Here is a 26,056-nt window from a genome sequence, read left to right as displayed (position 1 = left end):
CCTATGCCTATTGTCCAGGAGGCATTTGGACCTCTATTTCAGGGTAGTTCTAGACCTTAACTTAGGTTGCTCAAAATGAGAAAACTAGGCGACATACAAAAACAGTTAGAACTTTCAAATAGAAACAAGTATGGGCTCAAGTTACCATCCGCATTTAGACATCAAATGCACGCCAAACTGATTAGCACTAACAGGTTTTATTAATTGGAAAATTGTAGAATCCTATAGGCAGGATCTCTACGTGATACTGAACGAATGAGCAGACAGTTATACTCAAAAGCTAGTTTCTTAATACGATTACCAAGACCTACATAAATTTGCCTACTGATCTTTAACATAATGAGATTAAACCTACTAGCATGATGTCTAGATGTTTTGTGCGATAGAATATAGTGGCAATCACAGAAGCATATCCAGAATCACTTGTTTTGATCCTATAGGCATGTTTTCTAATGAGGATAGTAGCACAGTGTTTGAAAAACTCCTGAACCAACGGGCAAAATGATAAATAAACTGATTCAAACCTATAAGCATGCTTTCTACAATTCGGTCCAGTTTTAGATCCTATAGGCATGGTTTCTAGAATAAGGCAGCATGTAAACCGAATTTTTGCACATACATTGAATCACACCATTTCCTATAAGCATGGTCTCTAACAAGCAGAAATAGAACACAATTGAACCAAGTATTGAACCTATAGGCAGGGCTGCTAGCATATGATGACTGAACATAACAAAGTACCTATAGGCATGATTTCTAACACACGACATATAATAACACATTATCGAACCTATAGGCATGATCTCTACCCAACTTGTTGCAAGTAAGATAAAAATCCCTTTCCAAATTTTACTAATACCCCAAAATATTATTCAATAATTATTACAGACCCAGAATGAATATAGTAAATTACATAATAGATATAGCTATAGGGATCCTACAGCAGGCCCAAATACACCTGGACAGGCCAGGCATTCATTCTCACAATTCACAATAACTCCAAAATTTCATATTCATAGATACAAAAGAGCTAATTGTTAGGTGATTCACCCAATGAGCATATATCAAGGCTGAGCATACAGAACCCAAGACCCTAGTGTGTTAGAGTTTCCAAGGGCTTCAAGAACCCAGGGCAGTGCTCACACTAGGGAGGTTGATCAGAAATAATTCAGAGGAAAGACTAGAGATCAGGTCCTAGTGTGTCAGAGTTCACAAGGGTCTCAAATGAACCCTGAGCAGTGCTCACACTAGGGAGGTCAAAGGATAGAATCTAAGTAGACTTGGCTTTCAGCCGGCTAAGGATAAGAATTCATAAGGACCAGATAGTAAAGGAATAGAATGAAGTCAAGGGATTCTGCTGAAGGACAGAATCAATTGAGCATATAAAAACAAATAACAGACATGCTTAAACTTAAGGCAAACTTAATCAAGTTTCAGGAAATGAATTCAATCACATGCTAACAAGGCAAGTTACAAGATAGATTTATAGTGGTAAAAGAGAATTCTGATTAGGCTAAGTGCAGAAACTAGTGTCATAAGAAGAAATCATATCAATTGGCAATAGACCATAACATGCTGAAAACTAATTAGGGCAATCACTAGAGATGTCAAGATATGATGAAAATAGGATCAAGTGGGCCACATTATAGTGAATTCAGAAACAGACTTGTTATCCTATTAATGAATACATCCATACCTAGTTAACTAATCCATAGAAGGAGATATGAGAGCATGTTCAAAGACCGGGATAATAACAAACTTAAACTTCAAGAGGTGGCTATCAGTGACATATAGGTTAGGCAGAATCAAATTAATCAACTCAAAGTAGGTCTAAACATGTCTCAAACTACGAACGTAATGGCATTTAGGTTAGCTGAGTCTAATTGAAGTAACACATTAAAAGAAATGACAGATAAATCAGAATGAAATGGTAAAGGCTTGGTAACTCACCAGTTAAAATGAAACAAGAAAGAAAGGAATCCCTTAGTATTGTGAATATCACCCAAAGAGCAAGAACTCAGAATTTCTGGCCTTGGCTTTCAGTCGACTGGGAACCAGAGTACAGAACAAGATTATTCAAGAGTAAGGAGTATACAGCTTTAGTTTTATAGCTGTTTAATGATTGTTTTTCTTTTTTTTTTGAACTTCCCCAAAGGGGAGTGGGGAGGGGTTTAAATAGTGTAGGAACTAAACACATAAATATGGAAATATAATTAATTCAAATAATCAGTAAAGAAGAAAAAATTTGAAACCCTAGTTTTTAGGTAAACTCCACAAAATCGGCAGAAAATAAAGGCAAAGAGTCATATATTGTATAAAATGAACATAGACATGAATATTATTCACAAAACACAGAATCGAACCAGATTTGGTTCAAATAAAAAGGATCTGAAACCCTGATTTAGGGCAAGTAAAAATAATCGACAGAAATAGACAAATTCATACATAATAAGGCGAATATAGACGAGATAGTACTTAAAATTAAAGCTTGAACCAATTTCGGTTCGAATCAAAGAAAATATGTAAACCCCACCCTTAGGGTTAAGTATGAATCAGCAAGATACGAACAAATCGGACTCACACGGTACAAAATAACGTGTTTGGACACAATATCGTCCAGATTCAAGAGACGAAAGTTAAATAGGACAGAATCAAAGTAAGAGTACTTGCCATGTTTAGGTAAGTACTAGGTAATACCGTATAGAATCACCCAATAATGGAAATATATTAAAATGGTAAGTGAATGGGAAGAAAATCCCATTAGAAGCGGGATTAGGAGAGGAGTTTTTGTGAGGCGGCGGGCCAGGGTTCTTCAGAGGGGAGAGAGTAGAGAGGCGGCGGGTTTGGAGGAATGGGGTTAGGGTTTGAGGACGGGTGATATAAGGAAAAAGGGGAGGCGTTTGTGAGCCGTTGATCATTTTTTATCAATGACTGGGATTTGAGCAGGGGTTGGGTCGGATTAATTAAATGGGTATGGATACTGGGCTAATAAGTTTGGGCTTGGGGTAATTGGGCTAGGTTTGGGTAGTTAGGTCCGAAATTAGTTATGAAATTAGGGCCAGATTTTAAATACTCAATTTTAACAAATAAATAATTTATAAAAATGATAGATAAATATCAAAAATATCATTTGAGCATGCAAATGATTAAAAACAATTATTTAACATTATAAAAATATAAAAAGTTATTTTTTGTATAAATTATGTAATTATATGTACATATGGGCTATTATTGCAAAAATATGCAATTTAGCCCTGAAAAATGCAAATGTAAGTATAATAAATGCACTAAAAATATTTAAAACCTTATATGGGTTTAAATGATAAGTTTAGATGATTAAATCATCATAAAAAATAATTTGTAGGGTAATTATTGGATATTTATATAATAAAATACAAAAATAAATTGATTTAAAGCCTTTAAAAATTATGAAAAATTATGAAAAAATACTTGTATATGCTTGTAAATCAAATGATGATGCATATGCGCTATTTTGAAGGTATATATATATATATATATATATATATATATATATTTGGAAACTATGAGGGAAAAAATGGGTATCAATAACTGTTAACGAGAACAACCAGGTGAACCAACAAGGTGGAACTCCACCACACCACACACCTACAAGATCCCCTCAGGAATCCTGTGGAAGTTCACCTGAAAGGTCTGCTTCGCACGCGCTGATGATCAGCAGGGTGATGATCAAACCGAGGAGCAGGATGCTCTAAAGCAATTGATTGCAGAACATGTGAACAGTGCACTACAGGCTTTTGTCAGAGGGTTACCCAATGCAACGCAAACTCCTCCACCAATTAATACAATAACTTTGAAGAACCTGCGTTCAGGGCTTGATAACTCTGGAAGTGGAGAAATTCCCAATGAATCTTGTGATGGAGAGTCAGGTACACCAAATAATTCTAATTTACAAAGTTTAGTGCTAACTTTGCAGAAACAGTTGAAGGAGCAAAATGATTGTATAGAGCAAATACCTGGCGTGCCTCCCGTGATCAAAGATGTGAATATTGACAAGTATTCACAGCAACCATGGAAGCCAAGTGCAGCACCTTTACCAATTCCCAAAAAGTTTAAAATGTCTGGTATTCCCAAATATGATGGAACAACTGACCCTCGTGATCATGTAATCGCGTTCACTACCGGCATCAAAGGCAATGATTTAACCAAGCATGAAATCGAATCATTTTTGGTTAAAAAGTTTGGGGAAACACTCACAAAAGGAGCGTTAACGTGGTATTCTCTTTTATCTGAAAATTCTATTGATTCTTTTGCTGAGCTTGCAGATTCATTTATAAAAGCATATTCGAGAGCTCAAAAAGTTGAAAAAAGGATGGAGGACATCTTTAAGGTTAAACAAGGAAGTATAGAACTGCTCAGGGAATTAGTAGATAGATTCCAACGGGAAAGGATGATGTTGCCTTGAGTAACTGATAACTGGGCGGCTATGGCATTCGCGAGCAACTTGAACAAGAAAAGATCAGAAGCCACGAGGAGTTTGAAAGAAAGTTCGCGAGAATTTCCTACAACAACTTGGAACAATGTGTACAATAAATACAATGCGAAGCTGCGAATAGAAGAAGATACAGTCGCACAGCCAAGGGTAGAAGAAAGACCAAGTTCGGGACGCTCAAAATCAGAAAGGAGGTCCGGTAAAAATAGGTACGAGCCATACGCGGGACCTCCGAGGTGAGATTCACAATATAAACAGGAGAATGCACGATTTGATTCAAGATCAATACAAAAAGACGCGAGTTCTTCATCCAAGTTCAAAAAGGAGCGGGATTCCTGAAGCAATAATTCTGGTACGAAAGCAAGAATATGGGATTACAGCTTTAACATTAGCACCTCTGAATTAGTGACTGTTTTAAGAGGTATGGGAGATAAGGTGCGATGGCAAAAAGATATGAGATCAGATCTGGAAAAAAAAAATAGATTTCTCGTGTGAGTTTCATAATTATCATGGCCATAGAACATCAGATTGTAGGCTTTTGCAAGGAGAGGTCAAACATTTATTGAAGCAATGCTACCTTACTGATCTGTTTAGTAAGAAAGGGAGAAAATCATACTTGAAGAACATACAGGAACCCCCAAAAACCCCATCACCAAAAAAGAACAGTCAATGTCATAACTGGAGGAGATAAGGTCAATGGAGTAACATATACAGCCGTGAAAAAAACATCAAAAGTCATTGTCACTCACGGAAAGCGAGTCCGCCAAGTCTTGGATAGCGACAGTATAACATTCGACGATGAAGACGCGAATGGCTTGATGATTCCTCACAACGGTGCACTAGTAATATCTTTACTTGTATATGATACTAATATAAAATGAGTTTTGATTGATCCAGATAGCTCAATGAACATCATTTTACTGAGGGTGGTAAATGAAATACAAGCTACTGATAAAGTCATACCAAAAGCACGATCCTTGTCCGGATTTGATAATTCAAGCGTTGTTACGAAATGAGAAGTTGTACTTACCACATTTGCAGAAGGGGTCATCAAGGATACAAAGTTCCAGGTGATAGACGCGAACATGGCCTATAATATAATTCTGGGAATACCATGGATTCATGATATGGACGTTGTCCCATCCACATTGCATCAAGTTATAAAATTTCCTTCACAGTGGGGAATCCGTCAAATCCGCGGAGACCAACAAGCTTCACGAAGTATCAACTCGGTGGTGATTGCAAGCACAGTACCCAATGATACAAATGTGAAATAGAAATTAAAGAGTTAAGTTGAGCACATTGCTGTTAAAACCTCAACTGAAGACGTGCAAGGGAATACTGATGTCGACTCGAGACCCGATGTGATTCAAGAGCCTGAGAAATGAGAACATTTAAACAACCATTGAGGAGCTCGAAGTTGTAATATTATTTGTCCACTGGCCAGACAGAAAAGTTTACATCATAGCAAATTTGAGCCCAGAAATGAAAAGTAAGTTAATTGAATTTTACATACTAACGTAAATTGCTTTGCTTGGTCGCACTCAGATATGACAGGTATACCACTGGAGGTGATGACTTATAAGATAAATGAGGATCCATTACACTCATCTGTCAAGAAAAAGAAAAAGAAGCAAGGGTCCTTCAAAAATCAAGTGATCTAAGATGAGGTACAAAAGCTTTGAAAATTGGTTCAATATGAGAGGTAAAATACCCTGACTTGTTAGCTAATACCGTTGTGGTTCCAAAAAAAATGAAAAATGGCGAGTTTGCGTAGACTATACTGATTTAAATAAGGTTTGTCTTAAAGATTCATTTCCTTTACCGCATATAGATTAGTTAATCGATTCTACTACAGGACATGAGCTTTTAAGTTTTTTAGATGCATATTCAGGATATAACCAGATAAAAATGAACCCTGTAGATGAAGAAAAAGCTTTGTTTATCACAAACAGAGGAACTTATTGTTACAAAGTCATGCCATTTGGCTTGAAAAATGCTGGAGCCACATATCAAAGATTGGTGACTATAATGTTTCAAGAACACTTGGAAAAAACATGGAAGTCTTCATAGACGATATATTGGTCAAGTCAACACAGGTGGAGGATCATTTTCAACACTTATCTGACACCTTTGAGGTTCTCCGCAAGTACAATATGAAGTTAAACCCTAAAATGTGCGCTTTTGGCGTGGCCTCGGGTAATTTTTTAGGTTTTGATTTTTCTAACAGAGGTATTAAAGTGAATCACGCATAGATCAAAGCTATTGAGGAAATACCATATATACTCACGAGCAAGAAAGAAGTGCGGAGATTAACAAACAGGATAGCAGCTCCGGAAAGATTTATATCAAAGTCATCATAGAAAAGTTTTAAATTCTTGTCAGTGTTGAAAAAGCAAAATCAGTTTGAATGGAATGACGAGTGTCGACACGCTCTAAAGGACCTAAAGTCATATTTGTCAAATCCGTATGTGTTAGCCAAACCAAAAGACAGTAAAAGATTGCTCATTTACCTAGTTGTGTCAGAAGTAGCAATAAGTATTGTGTTGGTACGTGAAGATAAAGGTAAACAATCCCCAATTTATTATATTAGTAAGTCTTTACTAGATGCTGAGACACGATATCCACATCTAGAAAAGCTTGATTTAGCTTTAATTATGGCATCAAGAAAATTACGAGCTTACTTTCAGTGTCATCCTATTTCTTATAATTGCTTTCCCACTAAGAAACATACTACATAAACACGTATTATCAGGTAGATTAGCTAAATGGTCAATAGAACTTAGTGAGTATGATATCATATATCAGCCTAGAACTGCAATAAAATCGCAGGTGTTAGCAGATTTTGTAGCGGATTTTAGCACGAACTTAGTTCTTGGAGCAGAAAAAGAACTACAAGTGTTTACCGGAGCTAATCCGGAGACTTGGACCATATTTACTGATGGTTCCTCAAATGTTAAAGGAGAAGGTTTAGGTATTGTTTTAATTCCACCCTCAGGTGAAGTCATAAGACAGACAATAAAATAGTATCCAATCACTAACAATGAGGTAGGGTATGATGTTGTGATTGCATGCTTGGAGCTGGCACAAGAACTTGGTATCACATAAATTGCGATCAAAAGTGAGTCGCAGCTGGTGGTTAATCAAATGCAAGGGACTTACATGGCAAGAGATACGCGAATGTAGCAATACCTCGAAAAGGTACGAGAATTGCTTAGACAATTTCAGACATGGAAAGCCTTGCAAATACCCAGGGAGGAAAATGCAGAAGCAGACGCGTTGGCAAATCTCGCATCTGTCACAGATGCAACAAATGTAGAAAATGCCATTGTGATACATTTGTTTCATTCAGCACTCGATCAAACCAAGAGTGAGGTAAATTTCAATAATTTAACTTGGGATTGGAGAAACGAATTTGTGAACTTTTTGCAGTATGGTATCTTGCTTGATGATAAGAAGATATCCTAATTGTTACGGATGAAAGCTGCCTGGTACTGCTTAATTCGTGGAAATTTATATCGTAAAATGTTTGGTGAACTTTTAGCAAGGTGCCTTGGACCATCATAAACGGAGTATGTAATGATAGAAATACATAAGGGGCATTGCGGAAACCACGTCGGGGGAAGATCGTTGGTGAAAATATTAATAAGGGCAGGATATTATTGGCCAAAAATGGAAGAAGCAGAAAACTTTGTGGTCAGGTGCGATAAATGTTAACGATATGCCAATAACATGCATCGACCGGCGGAGCTGTTTCATTCAGTTATTTCTCCATGGCCCTTCATGAAATGGGGCATGGACATAGTAGGGTCGTTGCCTCAAGCTAAAGGAAAGGTATGGTTTCTGTTAGTTTTACCATATTATTTCTCAAAATGGGTCCAAGTGAGGTTAATACCCACGGTCAGGTATCACGCAAAGTTTGATTTTATTTCGTTCATTTGAATTTTACTAACCATTTTAGATGATAGGTAAAAAGTTGGCATGGTACTAAATGATAATATTAGACCTGAAAGACACACAGAATACTAAAATATTCCCGGTCTAGATTACAACTTTTCTGATGGAAAAAGGGTTGTGCAGTCATGATCTAAAAAGTTATCTCCGAGTCCTATTTTGTATTTTCCTTTTCAGTAAAAGGACCAAAAGAAAGGTGTTGATCCAGTGTTCAAGATTTCATACTTCAATGCTCTAACACTGGGGGGACTATGCATATAGAAGGTTACACAAGGAAGAAAGATGTATACCAAGGGCATAGTTCAGCCTAAATTAAAACCTTGAAGAAACCCTTAAAATGTTTTCAAAGGAGTTCAAACTCGCAAAAAGGATGCAAGATATTCCCACGAGCTTCTAGGTTGAGGCCGTAAATTTAGTCGCGGGAAAATAGACCCGAATTTATAAATTTGCTACAATGAAAGCAGTTATGAAAGTGTTTTATGAACAGTTATGAAAATAATGTACATAATTTATTCACTTGAGAGTTCAAAAAATAAAACTTCCTCAAATTATTTCTCTTTTCATATCTACTTCATGTTTCATATATTTGCACCAATATGAAGATGAGACGCCATCTTCATCAGTGTCATTAATATAAAAGGGCCCTCTTTTATAAAAAAAATCATGTATATCGAAGTCACGGTCTATTAAAGCATTTTAAGTGCAAGAGTGAGCTCAAATGCAAAAAGCATAATATGTGACAAAATAAACAAAGATATTTATAACCCCAACGAACATGGGCGGTATTTATATCATAACCCCAAAAAAGACAAGGGCAGTAAAACCTTCCAAAAGTTGCCCAAAAAACACAAGAGAGTTCCAAACAAAAACCAACAAACAAACACTTTCAAAAAAATGTCTAGAAAAGGGAAAAGTTAAGGAGCATCATCAACGGGAGAAGAGGGTTGAACATCAGCTTCACCGGGAGTAAGTCCATCTCCATCACCCTTAGAACCTTCGGCTTCACCGGGAGTAAGTCCATCTCCATCACCCTTAGAACCTTCGTCTTCAGGTGTGGAAAAGCTTTGATGCTGCTGAGTCTGTTCAATTGTTTCCCTGGCCTTAGCAATCTCAGTATTAAGGTCAAAACCTTCATGGCTGACTTCAGTTAAAATCTCGAAACAAGTATTCAAAATAGTCCGGCTAACATCCAGTGATGACTTATCCTCAAGAGCTTCATAATCCTTCTCTCATTGCTCGATCTCAGCTTCCAATTCTTCTTTTTCTACCTCTGAGGCTTCATAAGTTGTCTTCAAAGGAGCAAGAGAACTTTCAAGGAACTGAACTTTATTTGTAGAGGCACGAAGGTCTTCTTGAACTTGGGTAAGCATCTGAACCACATCACCCGCGTAAACGTTTTTTTGATTAAGGAGTTCTTTCAAACTCCGTATCTCTTCAGTATCCTTGGAATGTTGTTCAGCAAAGGAAGATTCCAACCAATCTTTGTCTTTCTCAACTTGGCTAGAAAAAGCTTTTAAAATCGCTAACTCAGCAGAGACCATCCCCAGTTGTTGTTCTAGAGCTCCTTTCTCCTCTACAAGAACGTCCTTCTCCAATTGAAGACCTTCAAACTGTTCTCTCTAGTTGTTAGCCTTGGTGTGCAACTCAATTAATTGATGATCAGTCCGAGAGATCCTTTTCATGAGCTCAGTGCCTATCAAATTAATCTGCCAAAAAGGCGAAAGAAGAAGAGTCACAAATGAGAAAAAGAAAGGAAAGAAATATAAATAAAGTTATACCTTGAGAGAGGAATGAACAATGTCATTCATTAAAGTCAAAGAACTGTGACCCTCCAACTTCTTCTTCTCCACAGGTCCTAACAACGGCTTCAGCCACACATCAGTTTGTCCCGATTTTCTCAACATATTTCCACCCTCGGGGACTTCAATTACGACTTTTCTCACATCCTGCCTGCTGCTAGAAGGCTCAGCTTGTACATGAGGAGGAGCAGTGGGAGCAACCATTGGAACAATACTAGGTAAAGACACAGGGGGTTAACAGTGGGCAAAACTGGAAGGGAAGAAAGTGGCAACTCTTCGAAAACAGGCTCGAGTCCTTCTTCAACCTCAAAACCATGGGCGATTTTTAATGGGACTAGAGGGGGGATTGGCTAAGTTACCAGCATTTTCATCAGAAATTTCTAAAATAACACTCTCTGGCTCATCAACGAGTCTGAATGGAATTGAACTTGATGGGGGGATCAAGAAAAACAGCGGCTTCATCATCTGAAACCACGCGTCTTTTGACACACGATTTTCTCACCAAGGAACCCTCTTCGGCACCCTCTTCATCATCAGACCCACGGGTTACCGTAGCTTTTCTCTTTGAGGAAGAAACACTCAAAATCGTTTCTTGTGCAGAACTCATAAAACTTCTGATTGAGGGAACGGATGCGGGACTGATGCCACGAATGGCAAACCCTAATAAGAAAGGGATGGTGAAAAAGTTACACATGAACAAGTAAAGAAGAAAAGAAAACACGAGAATAAAAAATACCGCGAGTTTTCACTTTCCAACCAAATTTCTGTGAAAGAAATTTCCCAAATATTTTGTCCATATGAGCAACAGTCAATATTTTTTCTACCCAAGCACGGAAGTCAGAAATTTCTTCGAAGACTTCCATGGTTTCTGAAAAAGTAAACATATGACTATGTAAAAGAAATCAAAACATTCAAAAAAGAAAAGAAAAACTTACTTGTAAAGTTCTATTTTTCTGGAAAAGGCATGTTTTCTTCACTCACTAATCTACTGGTAGGGGGCAGCAACAAAACGGGCGTACCAGTTACGGCCACGATCATCCTCGGGGATGACTAAAACCCTTTTACTTCTAGCCGCGAGTAAAAAGTTACCCTCACAAAACAGCTTAGGAGAATAAATATGAAGCAGGTGACGGAAGGTAAAAGGAGAAACCAAATCCGACAAATAACGAATGCATGCCACTGCCCTTCACACAATGGGAACGATTTGGCCAAGGCAAACGTTAAAATAACGACAGAACTCGTTGATCACTATAGGAGGTTTAAACCCTAAAGTGAAGGGGTAGGTATAAACGAAAGAAAAACCAGTATGGTAAGAAGTGATTCTTTGGTTGGCACCAGGAATTAAACCTGGGAAATCTGGTTTCCAATGACATTCACGTCGAACTAAAGAAAGAAGTGCTGGAGTAATCAAACTTGGATAATGTTCAGCAGGATTAAGAGAAGCTATAGAAGAAACTTCATTTTTCATGGCTTCACGGTCTGACACAAAAGAAAACTCTTGAGGAACAATCTCAGAAACTGTAGGTTCTCGCATGGGTTCGTTCTGATACTCTTAGAAGAAGACGTAGGGGTTGAAGAAGCTTTAGACCTAGAACGAGATGGCTTGACAGAACTACTTTGAGGAGTAGAACTACGATTAGATAATGAACCAAGACTGCATAATCGACTACCTCTCATACTCCTAGTAGGGGCAGTAGAAAAAGAGAGATCATCGACGATCACAACCTTTATGAGGATCTGGTGCGGAAGAAGACATATTTCACAAAGAAAATACAGTAGAAAGATAGAGGAGTATGTTGCAAAGTTAAGGAGATGAATGCAAAGAAGAAGGAAGAAGATTTCAGGAAATCAAGCGTGATGAAGTATTTATAAGAAGAAGCAACCGCCATCCGGGTTGGCCATTATGAACTGTCATAATAGAACCATCACTTCGTGACTGGAGCAGCCGTAGTAAAAACCCTAAAAATATTGAGAAACTGCAGAACCAATCAGGGTAAGCCACGTGGGTTGGGAATTAAATAGACATGACGTATGTCACATCGATTCTGAAGAAGGCATTATGATACTCGAGAAACGGCGGCAAAGAATTCCCGCCATAAATACTTATCACTTTCCGAATATTTTGTTGAGAATATTCAGAAAGTGGGGGGACTATCTGTATTAGTAGAAAAAGGCATGACACGTGGACCATCAAAAAGGTGACAGGTGGCATTGAGTTAAAGAATTCAAGAAGGCACGGGGAGAAATACCCTCGGGATTTCTCTAGGAAAGCGACCGGCTTTGATAGCTGGAAAGAAGAAAAATTGGGGCGGGATGTATTAAAGACCATTAAAGAAGGAAGGTGCACAAATCTGTCTTAAATAAGGAAGGGAAATCGATACATAATTGTGATTACGGGAAATCCTCAGTCTTAAACGCTTCCATTACGGTTATATACAAAAATGGGTAATCAAGAAAATTAATGCTATTAATCAGCCCGAATTAAGTATAAAAACCGTTATAAATTGTATACTCTTATATAAGGATTGAGTCCTCATTTGTAAGTTCATCGGATAATTATTGAAATTTATGCAATCATTCTTTACTTTATTCTCAAAGTTCTAAACCGTAATTTTGGGAGTGATTATCAATCTATTTCATATTTTCTTTGTTAGTTATTTCCATTCCTTGATTTATTCTTCAAATTATTGGGAAAGTGAAGTAAATCATGGTTATCAATAACCCGATTTCTTCTTGATATTGACACTCCAGTATAGCCGCTGTAAAAATAATAGTCGAAATAATATATAAATTTTGTATATTTTTGTATATATATACATTTTGTATGTTATATACAAAAATTATATAAATTTTATACATTTTTTCGGCTACTAAATGTAAATAGTTTCTGGTACGGGCTAAAAGTGATAATATCCCATTTAGGATTGTAGTAGTAACTGAAATAGTGGTTCTTTTATATTATGCCTTGTCTGTTGTCCTTGAGCTTTGATTGTTGCCATCATCAATCTTTGCTCCTTAGTCATATTCTCTTCCTCTTCATCTTCGCTCTCAAGGCTCGAACCATCTTCTCTTTTAACAGTCGCGCATTTCAAGTGAGTTCTAAATTTACACTCGGCACAATAATAGAGCCATTTGCTATCATTGCAAAGTCCATCACACACCTTGCAAAAGAGATGCACATAATCATCAATAGGAAATGGCCATTGATATTATAGAGTAAGAGAGTGTTGGTGATCGTCACGACTCACGAGTCACAGTTTCTGGCCAAGAGATGGTACAATTAGCATGGAGGCTAAAGTTGCAATCGAGGCATTCGTAAACAATGGCTTTTGGTTCTTCACCACATGCATTGCAACCAAAATAAATTGAGTCTCGTTCGGGTAGACTAGGGTATAAAGTGAGAGGGTGATTAGGATGGGAATTGTGTTGAATTTTTCTTGGTAATTCGAAGCATGATTTGTGAAGGGTGAATTCACAATTAGGTTTGGTGCATTTGTAACTTGTAAGAAGTGCCAGAAAGTTTATTCTCACAACCTGAGCAGATTATCTCATTTGTTTCTTGAACTTCAGAGAGTTCCAAGGAATGGGGGTGGCTGAAATGCTTCATATTTTTTAAATTTTTTTTGCTTATTCGTAAAACACTTAGTACTAGTGTGGTTTTAAGTATTCTGTAAGTGATATACATAGCATGTTAAATATAGAAATCTTGGCAAGTTGGTAACATGAAAGTCAAATATTTAGGGTGAAGGAATTTACGTTTGTGGAAAATTTTACGGGGTATAATGAGTTGACTAATGACTCTTCGTGCTTCCAAATTTGGACATTTGAAATATCGTAAGCAAGTTGAGTGATTAAAAAGTCAAAGATGAAATAGGACTTTAATTGGATTGGATCAGCTTGTGCTACTATAGCAAGTTGCTTATTGACCCTACGTTCTACATTTTTGGAGCAAATCTTTTTTTTTGTGGGGGGGGGGGGGGGGGGGGGGGGGGGGGTTTCAAAAAAAAAAATTGCTCCTAAATATTATGTTTAACGTTATTAGACGTTTTAATTGTCAACTAGTTTATTTCTTCCTTCTTAAAGTAAAGAAAATTAAAAGTTAACTTTCTGGCTGCGACCATTTCAATTTTTCTTTTAGAAATTAACTTTCTGGAAACAAAGTGTAGGCAATGCTTAAACTTTGCTAACTGAACAACATTCAATATCCTGAATAAGTGATATCTAATATCGAAGCAAGGCCAATGCCTCTCGCTTAAACGTCTCACTGAGGGGAACAAAGACATCCCCTCAATCTATGTGGAAAATAAGTTGTACGCTACATCTCGCTTAAACCACACTTTGCACCAAGTCACTAAGGCATGCATCTCATTGTCCATAGACTCTACACTAAACAATAAATATTGCACCTAATAGTAATCTTTCAAGAATTTGTTGTCTATCTAATTGTTGTTTGAGTTTATAGATATTACTCGTGAATTACATATACGTATATATATTTTTTTATATTCCTTAAATTGCACGTGTTCATAACAAAATGATGAAGTAGTTTCATTAATGGCATTAAGCACATGCAAAAAGAACAACAGATGATGACAAAGATAGTTTCAGCTCCTATACAAGTTTGCTAAGGCAGATACAATGAGCCAACAAAATCCAAAAAATGATCAGGGGAATTTACAAGGGAAAAATTACACCAACTAAAAAAGAAACAAAAGACATCTAGCTTTACTAACGCTTGCGCTTAACGCCCCAACTGGCTTCCGTGCCTTTTTGCTTTTTCCCTTGGATAACACGGGCAGTTGAAGAACCTTGACTCTGCCATTAAAGAGGAGCAAAAAATAACTGTGATCATTCCAATAACAAACAACTTGAACTTACTAAATTCAGGTTACTGCTAAACCATATAAGTTGTTAAAATGCAGTGAGACTTCGAAGCAAGATGAACTTCTTGATGGAAATATGGCTTGTTAATTAGCTCCACAGAATAACAAGATCAACTTTCGGAAAATCCTCTGAAGACATACGACAAAACACAAATAACCAAGTTCAATTTTCAGACTTTCCCTTGCATTATATCTAATTGTATTTACAATTTTCTGTGTTCATTTTTATATGATTCCAGAGGCTAAGGTGTGCAAATCAACTACTCGAAGCACAATTTCAGAAGCATAAAGAATAATGCATTCAAATATTACAGGATATATTGAAAAGAGAATTAAGTTTAAAAATCCTACAGAGTGCCCAGCAAGTGGCCAAGCCAAAATACCACATTAACATCAATCAGACATGACCAGGCTTTTCTATAATATTTCCAGGGGTAAGTGGAGTAAACAGGAGCGTTCAAATAGATAAATACCTGACTCACAGCTTAGAACTGTCTCCAACAGACAGAATATCCAAAAGGCAACAAGCTACAAAAAAGTGATGCTTCAACTAAAACATCAATGTTTGGAACAAACTTTGCTCTGGTGGTATGCTTCTTGTTCTAGGTAAAGTGAGGGAACTTTGCTCTGGTGGTATGCTTCTTGTTCTAGGTAAAGTGAGGGGTCAGGTATGAGAGACCACATAAGAAGCCGCGTTGACTTGCTATATCATAGGCGTAACTTACTTGTCCTTAGGATACGCGTATGGTCTTGGATTGGGCTACCTCACAAGGCAGCGTCTTTTACAGAAACATGTGTTTTTTTAATTATTTTCTGTAAATAAAAAGCAGCCACCAAGAACATTTCCTCTTAAAGTTCTCTTTCTATTCAAAAATTGACACCCCCACTTGTATTACATTTTCTAGAATATGTGTTTAGTATGCCTTCCTTTGCCATATTTAGGGGTCTCACCCTTTTCAATGTCAATACCTTTTATCTTCAATATCATAGTTGACCTCTATGCTTTTTCCTTTTTCGTCTTTTTAATAACTTATTGCACATTCTACTTGATTAAATAAACAGTTATTATGAACTTGTTTTTCAAAAAAAAAACTTTTCCATTTGTACAGATCATTTGACAGTGAGATCTGCTCAATAACCAAAGCATCTCAGGCAAATGCCGTTTGTCTTAATGCACGTCAATTATACAATGTTCGGAAACCACATAAACCATGCAGGCAATGTGATAAGTTCTGCTGGTGTTGGAATGTGGCAAGACTTCAAACTTCATCCATCTAAACAACTAACCAGTTATGACCTCTTTTTTAGCAGTAAGCATAGCTTAACAACTGAATTACTAAAATGCAACTCGTTCAAGTGTATGGTACTACCATATGTTGTTGCTTGCTCCTGATTAATACTCTTTAGTTTATTGATTGCAAAAAACTAAAAAGAAATCAACGATCTTCCCTATTTCAGAAGTGATCATTTGTGTTCATTGTTTAACATAGAAAAAGAAAATAGAAAAACAGAAAACAGAAAGAAAGAGAAAACATATTGGAAGGGCTAATCAGCAAATGAAAAAATATACACAAATAACAAGCAAAGTAGTATTGCTCCAATGATCACATAGCAAACTAGATTGGCAACTACTGGGCCGACGATAGAAGTTCCAGCCCAGATTAATACTGGCAACCTGGGATACACCAAGATTAATGGCATTGTCAAACCATGAGTTCCCAATAGCTCTTATATTTCATACTGGCAACCTGGCATACACCAAGATCAGTGGTGTTTCCAATCCATGAGTCACAGATGCGTGTTCTTGTTTCTAACCATACCTTACAAGCCATAATTTTTTCTGAAATCAGATTTGTCTCACGACATATAGCAGCCCATAAATTGACTTAAGTACAAGTGTCTTTTATGCGGTTTTTAATGGCAGGAAAGCATGACTAAGTTGCCAATTGGACACTAATAGCCTGTTTGGCCAAACTATTTTTGGGCAAAAAGTGCTTTTAGCCAAAAATTGAGGTGTTTGGCCAAGCTTTTAGAAGGAAAAAAAGTGCTTTTGAGGAGAAGCAGAAACAATTTAAAAACGTAGCTTCTCTCCAAAAGCACTGAGAAGCACTTTTGATAAAAATACACTTAGAAACAGTTTTCAAAAGCTTGGCGAAACACTAATTACTGCTCAAAGTGCTTTTCAAATTAATTAGTCAAACACAAACCGATTCTCACCAAAAGTACTTTTTTGAAACGCACTTTTGAAAAAAACACTTCTCAAAATAAGCAGATTTTAGAAGCTTGGCCAAAGAGGCTATAAAACTCCTTTTTCTGCAATATCATGTCTCACGCCATTAGCTGGTTAATTAATATGTAACAGTTACTTAGGGCACACAGCAATGCATTGAAGTGAAGGTTGTGAATAGAAAAAGGAGTGGGAGCTCAAAAGATCACATTAAGAGACTCAATCCCATTAAAATAATGATCAGGCAGCAAGGCAGAAAAAGAAGAATACCTGTTGCATTCTGACAATTAGAGCAGCCATCTCCATCTTATCTTGGATCCTTTTGTCCATTTCTATTCGCATTTGTCTACGCACCTCTTCCATCTGCTCTTGAAACCTTTTGTCCATTTCAGCTCGCATTTGTTCACGTTCTTCTTGCAACTTTCGCTCCATGTCAGCTTGCATCTCATGACGCACACTTTCTATTGCAGAAGACAGGGACCCTAAGTCTGCCAGTTGCATGCGGCTCTTTGTGAGAGGCTTCTTTCCATAACCTTTTCCACGAACATAGCCTGTTCTCTCGCCAAGTACAATGGCTAAAATCTCATCTCCATTCATTGGACTCTTGTTTTCTTCATATTCTTGCTGACCCACAAGTTCCTGGATCTGGTCCTGCAATTATGCATGAGCATTTATAATTAACATATAATAATAAATATATAAAAATAATAAGCCAATGATTGTCGGAAATTACATAAATTTGTTGAGATCGTGGATCTGACCACAGCAGTTCTCCTTTATCATTCTTACGTGTATGTTGGAGCTCCCAGACACGATCTGGTGGTGCCTTTTCTCCAGTAAGAGGATCCCTCTACAATATATTTCAGTAGAGGAAAACACATGTGAGCACATAATACGGCATAAATAAATAACAAAGAAGTGTATGATTGTTAAAATAAATGCATTTTCACCGTAGATTCCTCTACTTCTGCAAAAGACTTTGAGCCACATGAATGCTTAGTTGTTTGCTTTTTCCTGTTTGTTTTGTTTCTCTCGCTTACAGCCTGCAATTAAGTCAATAGATTAAGAGACCAATATCCAAATGATAATATACCAAACATTCTTTTATCAAGCTACCTTGAATGTCGGACTTCCAAAATATTGTACCAGAAATTCCCAATCCTCAGGCATAACATCTTTTGGCGGATGGGACAGTCTCTCCTCATCAGTATTATAACGTGAGTATTCAGCATGCAACCGAGTCTTCCACGTTCTAAAAAGCCTTTGCATAGTGCTGGCTACAAAACCTTGCAACACATGCTCTCCCCTACCGCCACCAACTTCAAATTTCTCCTGAAACATGTATGTGAAGTTATAACTCTCTTTTTGAGAGGTAAGGTAATTTTATAAATAAACTAGCATAAAGAAAGTTACAATTGTTATCCTAACAACATAAATAATGCATGATTTATAGAATCAAATATTGATAGTAACATATTACCTGAACCTTCAGCCACATCGCTTGTCCATGCCTTGCAAAAACTTTTGCCCACTCACCATCTCTGAATGAGATAGTGCTCCTCATGATCAAGCCACAATAATTAACGATATCCCTAGCCCCGGGACCCACAGCTCTATCGATGTCATCCGGAATGTAAACTGTGATTTTGCTACCACACTGAGTTTTCATATCCACGTGTATGGATCTATATTTTCCCCTGCCTTTCTTAGTATTGCTGAAAGAAACTGCGAAGCAAGAAATATAGGACAATTAGAAAACTTTACAGCAAGAGATATATTATACAGATTACAAAAGAAAAACAGAAACCAGCTGATACTGATTTAAAAAATTGAAGTTTTTTCTGTCTAAGCTAAACTAAATGATACTGTTTTCCCCACCGCAGCAGCCTGCATCTAGAACTGGTTATAAGCCAATAGCTTTACCAGCTGAGAAAGGGAAAACATATATGAACACCTTTCAGAACAATTCCAAAGCAATCCAACAGGGATATGGCTGGCAAGAATTATAGGAGATCTTGAGGGTACTTTCCAGAGATGGTGGTTCGTGTAAGCTGTGGTGATATAATTTAATAGATAAAGTATCAACAGTTTCAGCAAAATGACTCAAAAATACAGTTCCTCCTATCATGGTTGTCCCTGCTATTGAACTGATATGTAGCTCATTCTGTTGACAACAAATACCAAGAAAAAACTTGCTTATTACAGAAAAATAAGTTTTATGCCAGCACACCACATGAGTAGATTACAGCATCAAGAAGCACAATTTGAGAGAAGATACTGCTAACTTCTTAGTCATTATGTGACTGCTAAGTTTAAAGCTAATATATAGATGGACAACCTGAGAAGGAACAAATTTTATTTGATGGCTATTTGGCAAAGATTAAGATACCTTAATTTTTTGCAATAATTTCAAATAGGTATTTCAGTAGTTCAATTAGCCAGGCTTCTGTTACCACCCAACTGATAGTCTGATATAGCTAACATGTCTATCTTTTTGTAACTACCAATATTATTGCACTCAAATTTTGGTAGTTAGCTCCTTGGTTTTGCCCAGCAGCAATAGTCAATTTCTCTACATAAATTTTGGATGCGGTAGTTTGGCAGAATCCCGATGTGTTTAGTGCATTGCCATAACAGATATTCAATGGTTGTTTCATGCCAGAACAGCCATGCCAATTATAGAGGCCATGCAAGATGATGATGAAGAAAACTTATACATAAGAAGCTAGATCTGAAGTCCATGGAACACTTACATAGGTACAGTTTAAGTAAATAGGATTAAGAGTGTAATAATCTCTGTACATTAATATTTATTACATTATACAGCCTTGAAGATTTTCATTGAAAAGAAAAGAAAGAAGACATCATCATCTCATTAAAACAGATTATTAGAAACTGAACAACAGTAGAAATACATAATACACCCTAGAAAATAGGACAGTGGCGTCGAGCCAACAATAGAATACTAGAATCCAGCTACAGAAATCAGTTTCTAAAAAACAAAATGAACAAAATAGATTAAAAATTGTAAAAGTAATTTTATAAAGCAAATAAGGTAAGAGGGAAAGAGACCACTTGTAAGTATTGAAATGCAAAAACTAACCTGCACCGCTATTTAAATTTTCTGAAGAAGGATGTACACTCCCTTCCAGATTCCTTGAGAATTCTGACCCTGAAGACGGTCCTTGACTTGTTTCAGGGCTCCTCAATTCTAGAGAAGTTCGCTGACTTGCTTCAGGAATCCCTATTGGTTGTGCCTGTGGTTGAGATGCTTGATCAATCGTAGGTCCCTGTGGTAGATTAATATTCACGGATGACACCACCACAAAATTATCACGTATTCCTTCAACATTACCACGTCCACGGCTCTTTCTACCTCGCCGACCGCTACCTCGTGCAAATCCTATCATTTCCTGCAACATCGCATAAATGTATAAATAAAGATTCAAATTTTGGGAAATATAAAATAATGAGATGTGGAGCCCAAGGACACTTGATGTGCCTTATACTAAGAACCCAATAATCAGACATCAAAAACAGTAAGGCCAAAAAACAATGAAAAGCAAAGGTTAAGTCCATCAGAATTTTCATAGCACTAAAATACTTGCTTCAGGAATCCCTATTGGTTGTGCTTGTGGCTGAGATGCTTGATCAAGCGTAGGTCTCTGTGATGGATTAATATCTACGGATGACACCACTGCAAAATTATCACTTATTCCTTCAACATTACCACATCCAGGGCCCTTATACCTCGGGCATATCCTGTCATTTCCTACAACACCGCATAAAAGGAAAAAATAAACATTCAAATTGTGGATATACTATAGAAACCATAAAAATACAAATTAATGAGATGTGGAGCCCTAGAATGCTTGAAGTGTACACTAAGAACCCAATAATCAGACAGCGAACACAATAAGGCCAAAAAAATTGGAAAGCAAAAGTGAAGTACATCAAAATATTCATAGCAGAAAAAGTTAACTACAAGAAATTGAAAGCGGAAAAGTATTTTTTGGAAATTGAAAGCGGAAAAGTATTTGCACTGAGGCAAAAGTCCTTCCAAGAGATTCCAGCAAATTGTTCACTCAGGCTCAAGTTTCTCCGTTATTTGGCTGAACTTCTTTGAGAATCTCTAAAGCCTTTGTAAAGGAGACAGTTGAATGAGACACGTTAGACAAAAGAGTAAACAAAATTGAGACATAATATCTATTTCTGAAAATCTTCTTCAGAGTATGGACTTGGTGTTAATAGGTTAATGCTTCTTACTGAAATTGTTTGCTGGTTCTCTGTTATTATCCTACTTTAACTAACTTATATTATCACTCTTCAAACTGCAACAAGATTAATTTTTGTTCAATTAATAACAATCTTCAAATGATCTTTTGGAGATCAAATGAACACAAATTCGAGGTCCCGTTGTAGTCATCTGATCACTGAGCTCTTCCTTGGTCCCATCCTTCTTCTTTTGCAAGTCATCTCTATAAGCCTTCACTCATATTATAAGTCCCAAAACTTCCTTGTTTTATTGTTTTTTGTATTTCATCAGTTTAAAAATATTCTCATTGTTTAATTAAAAGTTCACTATTGAGAATTTGAGATCAAATAATAGCCCTCCAAATGAGGGTTAGGATTTCCGAAGCAACCAACCCTCAGCGGGTTTGGCACTAAAATAACAGAGCTAAGCTGGATTTATAGCTCGAGAAGCCCAATTCGAAATAAGTATCGGAAGAAACTGTTTAAAAAATTTACATAAAGTAGGGAAGAATATAACCTATAATAAGAGGAAATTAGATAAATGAAAAAGCTAACTTCTTCAATACTTGGCTGTATTTGATGCTTAAGAGTTAAGACTCACCTTTTATGCCCAGAGAATTGAAAGAAAGCAATCTTCGAAGTCTAATTTGGGGGTTTTGGCTTTGAGAAGCCTTCGTTGGAGTCTGTGGTGACGACGAGCTGTTTATGGGAATTGGGGGCTTTTTTTTGGTTTATTTCATTTCTTCTTCTGTAAGAAAACGAAAAAGCATAGCAATTGGTGGCGACCTAGTCACCTTAAATAGGTTACGTGGCGATTAAAAGGTCGTTCGTAAAAGTTTTTCGCTCAATTTTCTTTTTGACTCTTCGCGGGAAGGGGGAACTTTTAAGTTTTAAGTTTTAGATGTGGCAACCGTTTTTAAGCTGCCATTGATTAAGTTTGACGAAATAAAATGCTCGCCCTAAAAGTATTCTTTTATTTCAATTTGCATGGCGTAGTATAATTGAGTATGTAGCTTAAAAAGAACACTTAGAACTTATAAATGATTTTCTGAAATTACTAACACATTGTGTCAAGGTTCAAACGAGAAATTTAAAATTAAATAATTTTTAAATATATAATAATTATTTTGAAAAAATCTCATAACTTTAAAAAGAGTGACCAACCTCATACTACCTAGAGTTCAATTTTGTAGCTTAAATGATCGTGTATGGCTCGGTTATACCAACTGATTACTTTGATTATGTTTAAGCTTGAATACTATCGGAGACATCCTGTAAAAGTGGGAAAAGGAGGGAAAACAAGGTCTAATGTGCACGCTCCAGCAATATAGCGGCTATGGGGTGCGCACGTGCACACAAGACGGACCAAGTAAGCTTTCAGATTTATGCTTTCTTTTAAGCTTTCCTTATTTATGTTTCGAGTTGCACTATTCAAATGTCGCTTCATTTAAATTTATTCTAGTGTAATAATGTTATAAAAGCTTAGCTATTTTGAATAAATAAGTACAGGTAGATTTCATCATAGTTTTAGGATCCAAAATTTGTTTCTCTTCGTCCTTTGACATAATTGTGATTAATACTTGTTATCTTGTAAAGAGGTAGTTATAAAAAAAATTAAATAAGAATCTAAAAGGATCAAACAAAAAAGGCATTGTAAGAAAGAACACAAAAAAACGCTACTATTGTTGTGAATAATTTTAGATAGTGGATGCCCATGTTGCTAGGGAGACCCATTTCCTTTGATGGAGTGCAAGATCACTTATTAGGTTTATAAATAGCCTTGTATTCTGATGGAAAAATTGTACACAGGAGTGAAAAAAAGAAAAGAATTTTATTATCTCTTATATAATTTCTATTCTTGTTACTTTACTTTGCTACATTACTTTTATTTTATAACACGTTTCAACACAAAACTCTAATTTTATCTTTATCTTTGCTAAGTTGAGTCATATTTTACTAAGGTATGTGTTATTATATTCATTTTGTTTATGACAGTACATATCATATGATTACTTATGCTCTTGGACATCTTAAATAATTTAAGTACACTGCAATGATAAAATAACTATTAGATGACCTCAAAGTCATTAAACTAGCTACCCACTAATGAAACTACTTATAATATTTATGGACTTCTTGAATCAAAAAAACAGTAATTAGGAAAGATAAAGAGAACTGTAACCGTACAATATGCAAGAAATTCTATAATTATTGAATTGGAATATATAAATAATATTAGTAACGTTCAAATATATTAACACATACTATATAGTAGCTTGTTTACATGATATATCTGTATTTCTGTTTCTTTTTCCCTTGATTGTTTTGTTTCATTAATTATTTATTAACATAATTATATATTTCTCTAACTTATTCATCTTTTATGATAGTTTTCACTATGTCAAATTTACCAAAGCTTGAATTTGTGGTACTTGACATCTCCGAAAAGAATAATTTATCATGGGTCCTTGATGCTGAAATTCACGTTGCTGCAAAAGCTTTTGAAAATACTATTATATAAGGAAATGAAACATCATGTCAGGATAAAGCAAAGGCTATGATTTTCCTTCGTCATCATCTCGATGAAGGGTTAAAGACTGAATACTTAACTCTAAGAGATCCATTTGAATTATGGAATAGTTTGAAGGAACGATATGACTAACTTAAGGCAACGGTATTGCCAAGAGCTCGATACGAATGGATTCACTTACGGTTACAAGATTTTAAAATTGTAAGTGAATATAATTCTAATGTATTCAGGATAACTTCCCAACTTAAATTATGTGGGAAAATTGTGAATGATGAGGATTTACTAAAAAGACTCGTTCTACTTTTTATGCCTCAAATATGGTATTGCAGCAACAATACCGTAAAAAGGGTTTAAATAAATATTCTGATTAATCTCATGCCTCCTGGTGGTTGAGCAACATAACATTCTTTTAATGAAAAATCATGAAGCACGTCCAACTGGATCTGCACCATTTTTCGAAGTGAATATGGTAGCAGCTACTCAAAAGTCTGAAAGAAGACAAAATTATTATCGCGGTCGTGGTCGTGGCCATATTCGTGGACGTGGACATGGAAAGGGACGAAATAATTATCGTCATCATAGTGAAAATAAATAAGAGAACAATAAGGATCCTCAAAATAATCCTTTAAAAGGCAGAGTTAATATTTGGCACATGTGTGGTATAAAAGGTCATTGGGCACGTGTTTGTCATACACCTGACCATTTTGTCAAACTTTATCAAGCATCCAATAAAAGAAAAGCTAACAATGCGGAGGCACACTTGACTTTTCAAAATAATGATGATAAATCAGTTCCCTCAAACAAATATGATGATGCTGAGGCAAATCTTTCATATAAAAATGATGATTTTGAAGTACAAATATTACTCATTTAGAAGTTGGAGACCTCTTTGAGGATATTGACTAAAGAAGTGATTATCTTACTGGGGAATAAAGCTTTAAGAAAAGTTATTATTTTCATATTATGTCTTTATGTAGTTTGTTCTTCTTAGTGTACTTTCCTAAAGCATCATATATGCTAGTTTCTATATTCCTTGTGTAATTTCTAATGTTTCTTTTATTTATAGTCTTTCGTATTTCTTATGATGTACTTTTTGTTTATTTATGAAGAATATGAAAAAATTTCAGTCTTCAGTTAGATCCAAGATCAATAAAGATGATATATGTCTTTTGGATAGTACTACAACATATACTATTTTAAGAGATACGAGATATTTCTCTTATTTGGTGATGAAAGAAGCCAATGTTAATCAATATCTGGCAGTACAAAGTTAACTGAAGGCTCAGGAAGAGCAAATTTATTACTACCCGGAGGAACAAATTTGGCGATTAATGAAGCATTATATTGTAGTAAGTCTCAAAGAAACTTACTAAGTTTCAAAGATATTCGCCAAAATGGATATCACATTGAGACTACAAATAATGAAAAGAGTGAATATCTTTATATTACTACAATAAAGTCGAGTAAGAAATTTGTGCTTGAAATATTACCCGCTCTTTCCTCCGGCTTATATTACACAAGTATTAGCAGGATTGAAACACATGCCCTAGTAAATGAGAAGTTTACTAATCAAGATAATTTTATTATTTGGCATGAGCGGTTGGGTCATCCTGGTTCTACTATGATGCGTAAAATAATTGAGAATTTACATGGACATTCAATGAAGTACCAAAAGATTCTTCAATTTAAGGAATTCTCTTGTGCTGCATGTTCTCAAGATAAATTAATTATTAGACCATAAACTATTAAAGTTAGGATGGAATCTCCTACATTTTTAGAACGTATACAAGGTGATATATGTGGGCACATTCACCCTCCGTGTGCTTATTATCAACTCGCAATATGGCATTTGCGAGATTGTTGGCTCAAATAATAAAACTAAGAGCACAATTTCCAGATTATACAATTAAAATAATTCGTCTTGATAATACTAGTGAG

The 26,056-nt window shown here is 36.0% G+C and overlaps 1 protein-coding gene and 1 pseudogene across 1 annotated transcript; both read right to left on the bottom strand.

Annotated features, from left to right (window-relative positions):
* Window positions 1-13,106: 13,106 nt before the first annotated feature.
* Window positions 13,107-13,851, bottom strand: LOC104084867 (protein VACUOLELESS GAMETOPHYTES-like; annotated as a pseudogene).
* A 2,844-nt stretch (window positions 13,852-16,695) lies between these two features.
* On the bottom strand, window positions 16,696-22,315 carry LOC104088736 (uncharacterized). The gene is made up of 9 exons (XM_033654125.2): window positions 22,190-22,315; window positions 20,943-21,106; window positions 20,438-20,747; window positions 18,815-19,059; window positions 18,451-18,666; window positions 18,285-18,377; window positions 18,068-18,184; window positions 17,605-17,985; window positions 16,696-16,927 (listed from the first exon to the last, which is right to left on the bottom strand). The coding sequence occupies exons 3-9, from the start codon at window positions 20,742-20,744 to the stop codon at window positions 16,811-16,813; spliced, it is 1,476 nt and encodes a 491-aa protein (XP_033510016.1). The 5' UTR covers window positions 20,745-20,747; window positions 20,943-21,106; window positions 22,190-22,315; the 3' UTR covers window positions 16,696-16,810.
* Window positions 22,316-26,056: the final 3,741 nt, after the last annotated feature.

This window comes from Nicotiana tomentosiformis, chromosome 1, assembly GCF_000390325.3.
Source record: "Nicotiana tomentosiformis chromosome 1, ASM39032v3, whole genome shotgun sequence".
NCBI lineage: Eukaryota > Viridiplantae > Streptophyta > Magnoliopsida > Solanales > Solanaceae > Nicotiana > Nicotiana tomentosiformis.
The sequence above is the reverse complement of the archived record's forward strand: the minus strand, read 5'-3'. Positions and strand labels throughout refer to the sequence as shown.